Source organism: Sander vitreus, chromosome 3 (assembly GCF_031162955.1).
Source record: "Sander vitreus isolate 19-12246 chromosome 3, sanVit1, whole genome shotgun sequence".
NCBI classification, from domain to species: domain Eukaryota; kingdom Metazoa; phylum Chordata; class Actinopteri; order Perciformes; family Percidae; genus Sander; species Sander vitreus.
Genome location: NC_135857.1, coordinates 26,726,267 through 26,733,766, shown reverse-complemented (window position 1 = coordinate 26,733,766; position 7,500 = coordinate 26,726,267). Strand labels below are relative to the sequence as shown.

The window sequence follows — 7,500 nt, the reverse complement described above, 5'->3', positions numbered from 1 at the left end:
ATATTATTTGATATTTGATGATTTGACTGCCTGTGGTGCGTTCAGGGTCTGCGTGTGTTTCCCAGAACGCCTCTTGTTAAGACACTTTCTATGTTTGTTTTTTTAATGTTTTTCTCGGGTTTTTTACCCTTGTTTGTTTGGATGCTTTACCTGCTTCCTCTACTCACAACCGAGGCGTTAGCGTCCACGTTATTTCACCTGATGTGTTTTGTCCTTCAGGGCCGCGGTCGAAAAGCGTCACACAGTTCAACGTATAATAGTAATAGTTAACTAAAAGTTCTGACTGTTCACCCGTGGTGCGTTCAGGCTTTGTTGATGTTGACGATGTCGTTGTTGTTGTCCCCCCCCCCAGTGGTGCTGCTGTCCCCGTGGTGCGTTCAGGCTCTGAGTGTGGACGTGTTTCCCAGGAGGCCCGTGTTCCGGCTCGGCGATCGCTGGCAGCTGGTGTGTGAGATCCGGGACTGTCCGACGGCGCCGAGTGTCTCCTGGTCGTTGCTAGGCGACCGGCCACTGGCGGCCTCCGTCAGCACCAACCGGACGCACTCCGTTGTGACCTTTGACCCCGTGGTGGCGGAGCACGATGGGCCGCTGCTCTGCAGGGTCAGCTGTGGCAGCGAGAACAAGCAGATCAAGACCTCCGTGCGCGTTTACTGTGAGTGTGCACGTTTACCGTGAGTGTGCACGTTTACCGTGAGTGTGCACGGTTGCTATGAGTGATAGTAGGAGATGTTGAACCCAAAGTTGCTCTCTTGACTCTGATTCTGTTGTCTCCGCCCAGCCTTCCCATCAGCCCCTCTGATCCACGGCGAGGACCGTCTGCGTCTGGGGGCGGAGTCCACCCTCACCTGCGAGGTGTTGGGCGTTTACCCCGCCGAGCAGCTGACCCTCCGCTGGCTCCGTGGAGACGCCGTGCTGCAGAGCATCATGGGAGATCACCAGTCCAGCTCGGTCCGGGCCGAATACACCTTCACGCCTTCGCTGCAAGACGCCGGAGGAAACATCAGCTGCAGCGCCACGCTGGACCTGCAGGACCTGCCACCTGAGGACAGAACCAGGGAGACCACCGTCCCCCTAAACCTGCTCTGTGAGTCTACACTGCTTCTGACTGGCTAGTAGTCCTTACCTAGGTACTGACAGGGCCCTCATACTCTGCTTCTGACTGGCTAGTAGTCCTTACCTAGGTACTGTCAGGGCCCTCATACTCTGCTTCTGACTGGCTAGTAGTCCTTACCTAGGTACTGTCAGGGCCCTCATACTCTGCTTCTGACTGGCTAGTAGTCCTTACCTAGGTACTGTCAGGGCACGCCCTCATACTCTGCTTCTGACTGGCTAGTAGTCCTTACCTAGGTACTGACAGGGCACGCCCTCATACTCTGCTTCTGACTGGCTAGTAGTCCTTACCTAGGTACTGACAGGGCACGCCCTCATACTCTGCTTCTGACTGGCTAGTAGTCCTTACCTAGGTACTGTCAGGGCACGCCCTCATACTCTGCTCCTGACTGGCTAGTAGTCCTTACCTAGGTACTGTCAGGGCCCTCATACTCTGCTTCTGACTGGCTAGTAGTCCTTACCTAGGTACTGTCAGGGCCCTCATACTCTGCTTCTGACTGGCTAGTAGTCCTTACCTAGGTACTGTCAGGGCCCTCATACTCTGCTTCTGACTGGCTAGTAGTCCTTACCTAGGTACTGTCAGGGCACGCCCTCATACTCTGCTTCTGACTGGCTAGTAGTCCTTACCTAGGTACTGTCAGGGCCCCTCATACTCTGCTTCTGACTGGCTAGTAGTCCTTACCTAGGTACTGTCAGGCCATTCAGCAACTGCACGGCCTATTTCTCACTTAAAATGTTTTCAGAAACATGTTTCGGTGAACTATCTTCCTAAAATACGAGATCGTATTCCTAAACAAGCCGCCATTATGGTCGGTTTTGAAATTCGGGAGAAGCCAGACCTATGTGTTGCGTTCATCACGCTCGTCATTTCCGGTAAGTGTTTTAACGTAAGTGTTCATTTTGGGACACTACTAACCATCGATAGTGGGACTACAGCAGGAAGTGGTCAGTGACCATTAGCAGTGGACTACAGCAGGAAGTGGTCAGAGACCATTAGCAGTGAGACTACAGCAGGAAGTGGTCAGTGACCATTAGCAGTGAGACTACAGCAGGAAGTGGTCAGTGACCATTAGCAGTGGGACTACAGCAGGAAGTGGTCAGAGACCATTAGCAGTGGGACTACAGCAGGAAGTGGTCAGTGACCATTAGCAGTGGACTACAGCAGGAAGTGGTCAGTGACCATTAGCAGTGGGACTACAGCAGGAAGTGGTCAGTGACCATTAGCAGTGGACTACAGCAGGAAGTGGTCAGTGACCATTAGCAGTGAGACTACAGCAGGAAGTAGTCAGTGACCATTAGCAGTGAGACTACAGCAGGAAGTAGTCAGTGACCATTAGCAGTGAGACTACAGCAGGAAGTAGTCAGTGACCATTAGCAGTGGGACTACAGCAGGAAGTGGTCAGTGACCATTAGCAGTGGACTACAGCAGGAAGTAGTCAGTGACCATTAGCAGTGAGACTACAGCAGGAAGTGGTCAGAGACCATTAGCAGTGAGACTACAGCAGGAAGTGGTCAGTGACCATTAACAGTGGACTACAGCAGGAAGTGGTCAGTGACCATTAGCAGTGGACTACAGCAGGAAGTGGTCAGTGACCATTAGCAGTGGACTACAGCAGGAAGTGGTCAGAGACCATTAGCAGTGGGACTACAGCAGGAAGTGGTCAGTGCGGTCACCACATGGACACAGCAGGAAGTGGTCGAGACCATTAGCAGGGACGCAGGAAGTGGTCAGTGACCATTAGCAGTGGACTACAGCAGGAAGTGGTCAGAGACCATTAGCAGTGGACTACAGCAGGAAGTGGTCAGAGACCATTAGCAGTGGACTACAGCAGGAAGTGGTCAGAGACCATTAACAGTGGACTACAGCAGGATGCAGAGTGAGACCCAGCCTGTGAGTCTCTCTGACCGTTGGTCTGTGATGAACGTGAACATATAATCTGTAACCATGTGACTGGAGCTTCCTCCTCCTCCTCTGCAGATGCTCCCGTCGTCACGGCGATATCCGACTCGGTGTCGGTGATGGCCGGCTCTCTGCTGGCGCTCAGCTGCTCCGCGGAGGGAAACCCCGAGCCGACCTTCAGCTGGCGCTTCGGGGAGGCGGGTGGTCACACTGAGGGGTGGGGCCGGGGACATCAGCTGATCCTCGCCACGGTGAGTCTGGCGGACGCCGGACGGTACTACTGCGAGGCCCGAAACAGCGAGGGGAGCCAGACCGCTTACCTGGAGGTCACCGTTCAGGGTTAGAGAGAAGCTACTGTTACTTTAAGAGAGACTGTCTGTCTGTCTGTCTGTCTGCCTGCCTGCCTGCCTGCCTGCCTGCCTGCCTGCCTGTCTGCCTGTCTGTCTGTCTGTCTGTCTGTCTGTGAGTACCTGAGAGTGACAGGTGTCTGCTCCTCCCACAGCTCCGCCCACCAACACCTCCCTGTCGGTGTGTCCAGGTGAGACGGTGCAGGAGGGTCAGCAGGTGACGTTCAGCTGCCAATCAGATGGAGCCCCGCCCCCCACGCTGGTGCTGAGGAGGAAGGGGGAGGAGCTACAGAGGGCTGGTCCCGCCCCCTCCCAGCTGTCCTTCAGCCTCTCCTCCGCCCGGCTGGAAGACTCCGCCCACTACCAGTGTGAAGCCTCCAACCAGCACGGGTCCCAACTGGTGACCAGGGCCGTCTCCGTCACAGGTACCGAGTCCTGCTGACAGACTCAGATTATTATTCTAACTTATAATGCTCGCCTAGCTGCTAGCGTCAGGCACGCCCTCATACTCTGCTTCTGACTGGCTAGTAGTCCTTACCTAGGTACTGTCAGGGCCCTCATACTCTGCTTCTGACTGGCTAGTAGTCCTTACCTAGGTACTGTCAGGGCACGCCCTCATACTCTGCTTCTGACTGGCTAGTAGTCCTTACCTAGGTACTGTCAGGGCTAATGTTACAGCTAATGTTAACTGCTAATGTTTACAGCTAATGTTAACTGCTAATGTTTCCGTGTTGTGTCAGCTCACCCCCTGCAGGTGGAGGCAAGTCCTCCGGTCTCGGCAGCAGAGAGGGGTTCAGGTCTTGTTCTGACCTGCAGAGCCTCCGGATGTCTCCACCCTCCCACCTTCACCTGGACCAGAACAGACCAGAACCAGAACCAGAGCCAGAACCTCCAGGGGACGCAGCAGGACGGCCTGTCGCTGCTCCGCCTGCAGGACCTGGACCTCCAGGATCAAGGGGTATACCGCTGTGAGGCCCAGTGTGACTCCGTCATCAGGACCACAACCGTCCGGGTCCACGTTTACTGTGAGTCTCAGGCTACGTCTAGAACACTACGTCAGGGTACATGCTAGTCTCAGGCTACATCTAGACCACTACGTCAGGGTACATGCTAGTCTCAGGCTACATCTAGTCCACTACGTCAGGGTACACACTCAGAAAAACACAAACACACTCACAACACACTCACAACACACACACACACACACACACACACACACACACACACACACACACACACACACACACACACACACACACACACACACGCACACACACACACACACACACACACACACACACACACACGCACACTCAGAAACACACACACACGCACACTCAGAAACACACACACACGCACACTCAGAAACACACACACACACACACACACTCAGAAACACACGCACACTCAGAAACACACACACACGCACACTCAGAAACACACACACACACACACACACACACACAGACACACAGACACACACACACACACACACACACACACACACACACACACACACACACACACACACACACACACACACACAGACACAGACACACACACACACACACACACACACACACACACACACACACACACACACACACACACACACACACACACGCACACACAGACGCACACACAGACACACACACCCACAGACACACACACACACGCACACACAGACACACACACACACACACACACACACACACACACACACACACACACACACACACACACAGACACACACACAGACGCACACTTTGCATATATTTTCATAAGGATACTAATAGAAACTATATAAAGTCATTAATATAAAAGTATACATATAACAGACGTGATCCCCTGAGTCCCTGAGAAAGTGGACCGTGAACTGGTCTAGAGAGCAGAAACCAAACCGAGTCAATGATGAAACACAGAGACCGGTCTTCTCTTTCTCTGAACTCAGAGGCAGCTTCCTGTTCTGTCTCTTTATCTCCTCTCCTCCGTCTGTGATCCATCAGTTTAATGTTGACGTTTGGGACGGGGGCGTCACTCAGAGGTTAGGGCACATTTACTAGAAGTACTATTAGACTCATTCTTACTGGAAGGGTAACTACTATTTCTTCACCCTGGACTCTCTGTCTCCCTGTCTCTGTGTCTGAGTGTCTGGAACTGGTCCAGTATTAAACCAGAACCAAGCTGTAATGTTACCCTACAGGACTAATGTTCAGCAGCAGTTAGAGTCACTAAATGTTCTGTTGTTGCTGCTGACAGACTCAGATTATTATTCTAAGTGTCTGACAACATTATGGGATGGATCCCTACAGAGATAGACCTTTTAGTTAAAGAGTAAGATCCTTTTAGTTTAACATGAAACAGCCCCGAAATCACCATCACCAAACCCACCAGACTCCATGTAAATAATCAGGACTTTTATCATCGTAAAACACACTTCATTCAAAGAGGACAGAAACTAAATAAAACTATCAAAAGCCGTCTTGGTTCATCTTTCCACTGTTCCAACAATCACCACTCTGGTTTGGTTGAAATAAACCCTTAATTCACCCATTTACATGTGGAGATATGCTGGCTCTATACACGCTAAAAGTCCTGATTATTTACATGGAGTCTGGTGGAGATATGCTGGCTCTATACACGCTAAAAGTCCTGATTATTTACATGGAGTACACATTCATGTGTGTATTTATTTTCTATATTTTTTATTATAATATTTTTGTTATTTTTATTATCTGTTTTATTTTATTTAGGTATTTTTTTATATTTTTAATGTGTATTTATATGTGTATTCCTGATATGGACCAACATATATATTTGTGTATATATATGTTCATTTGATGAATAAAGCTGTCTGTCTGCAGCGTTCCCGTCTGACCCGGTTCTGGAGCGTCCCAGTCCCGTGCTGCTGGGTCGGGAGGCGGTCCTTCGCTGTGACATCACCGACGTCTTCTCGGCCAATCAGATGCGGGTCCTGTGGCTGTCAGGGAACAAGACGCTGCACTCCGAGTCCTTCGGGTTCTCCAGTTCCTTACAGAACGTCTCGGTGCTTCTTCAGCTCCGCGTCCAGGAGGACCAGGTTCTGACCTGCCAGGCCCAGCTGCTGGCGCCGGGCGGACACGTGTGGCGGTCCAGAACCGCCTCCGTCCTGCTGCACGTCCACTGTGAGTCGCTCAGGAAACTGAAGTCCCGCCCCTTCCTGTCCCGCCCCTTCCTGTGAGTGTGTGTGTGTGTGTGTGTGACACTGACCACTGCTCTGCCCACCAACACCTCCCTGTCTGTCTGCCTGCCTGCCTGTCTGCCTGCCTGTCTGCCTGCCTGCCTGCCTGCCTGCCTGCCTGCCTGTCTGTCTGTCTGCCTGCCTGCCTGTCTGTCTGTGAGTACCTGAGAGTGACAGGTGTCTGCTCCTCCCACAGCTCCGCCCACCAACACCTCCCTGTCGGTGCGTCCAGGTGAGACGGTGCAGGAGGGTCAGCAGGTGACGTTCAGCTGCCAATCAGATGGAGCCCCGCCCCCCACGCTGGTGCTGAGGAGGAGGGGGGAGGAGCTACAGAGGGCTGGTCCCGCCCCCTCCCAGCTGTCCTTCAGCCTCTCCTCCGCCCAGCTGGAAGACTCCGCCCACTACCAGTGTGAAGCCTCCAACCAGCACGGGTCCCAACTGGTGACCAGGGCCGTCTCCGTCACAGGTACCGAGTCCTGCTGACAGACTCAGATTATTATTCTAAGTGTCTGACAACATTATGGGATGGATCCCTACAGAGATAGACCTTTTAGTTAAAGAGGAAGATCCTTTTAGTTTAACATGAAACAGCCCCGAAATCCCCATCACCAAACTACACCAGACTCCATGTAAATAATCAGATCTTTTAGCGTGTATAGAGCCAGCATATCTCCACCAGACTCCATGTAAATAATCAGGACTTTTAGCGTGTATAGAGCCAGCATATCTCCACCAGACTCCATGTAAATAATCAGGACTTTTAGCGTGTATAGAGCCAGCATATCTCCACATGTAAATGGGTGAATTAAGGGTTTATTTCACCCAAACCAGAGTGGTGATTGTTGGAACAGTGGAAAGATGAACCAAGACGGCTTTTGGTAGTTTGATTTAGTTTCTGTCCTCTTTGAATGAAGTGTGTTTTA

At 51.9% G+C, this 7,500-nt stretch overlaps 2 protein-coding genes across 7 annotated transcripts in view; both read left to right on the top strand.

The window, feature by feature from the left end:
* LOC144515696 (SPRY domain-containing SOCS box protein 4-like) overlaps positions 1–7,500 on the top strand; it is a 188,602-nt gene that overhangs the window by 132,103 nt on the left and 48,999 nt on the right. The gene's annotated exons all lie outside the window — the stretch shown is intronic.
* vcam1b (vascular cell adhesion molecule 1b) overlaps positions 1–7,500 on the top strand; it is a 13,488-nt gene that overhangs the window by 1,048 nt on the left and 4,940 nt on the right. Inside the window, exons 2-8 of the mRNA XM_078246730.1 lie at positions 353–652; positions 779–1,084; positions 3,089–3,349; positions 3,513–3,782; positions 4,098–4,382; positions 6,222–6,521; positions 6,774–7,043. Of these exons, the coding sequence (XP_078102856.1) occupies positions 353–652; positions 779–1,084; positions 3,089–3,349; positions 3,513–3,782; positions 4,098–4,382; positions 6,222–6,521; positions 6,774–7,043 (1,992 nt within the window). The remainder of the gene's footprint in view (positions 1–352; positions 653–778; positions 1,085–3,088; positions 3,350–3,512; positions 3,783–4,097; positions 4,383–6,221; positions 6,522–6,773; positions 7,044–7,500) is intronic.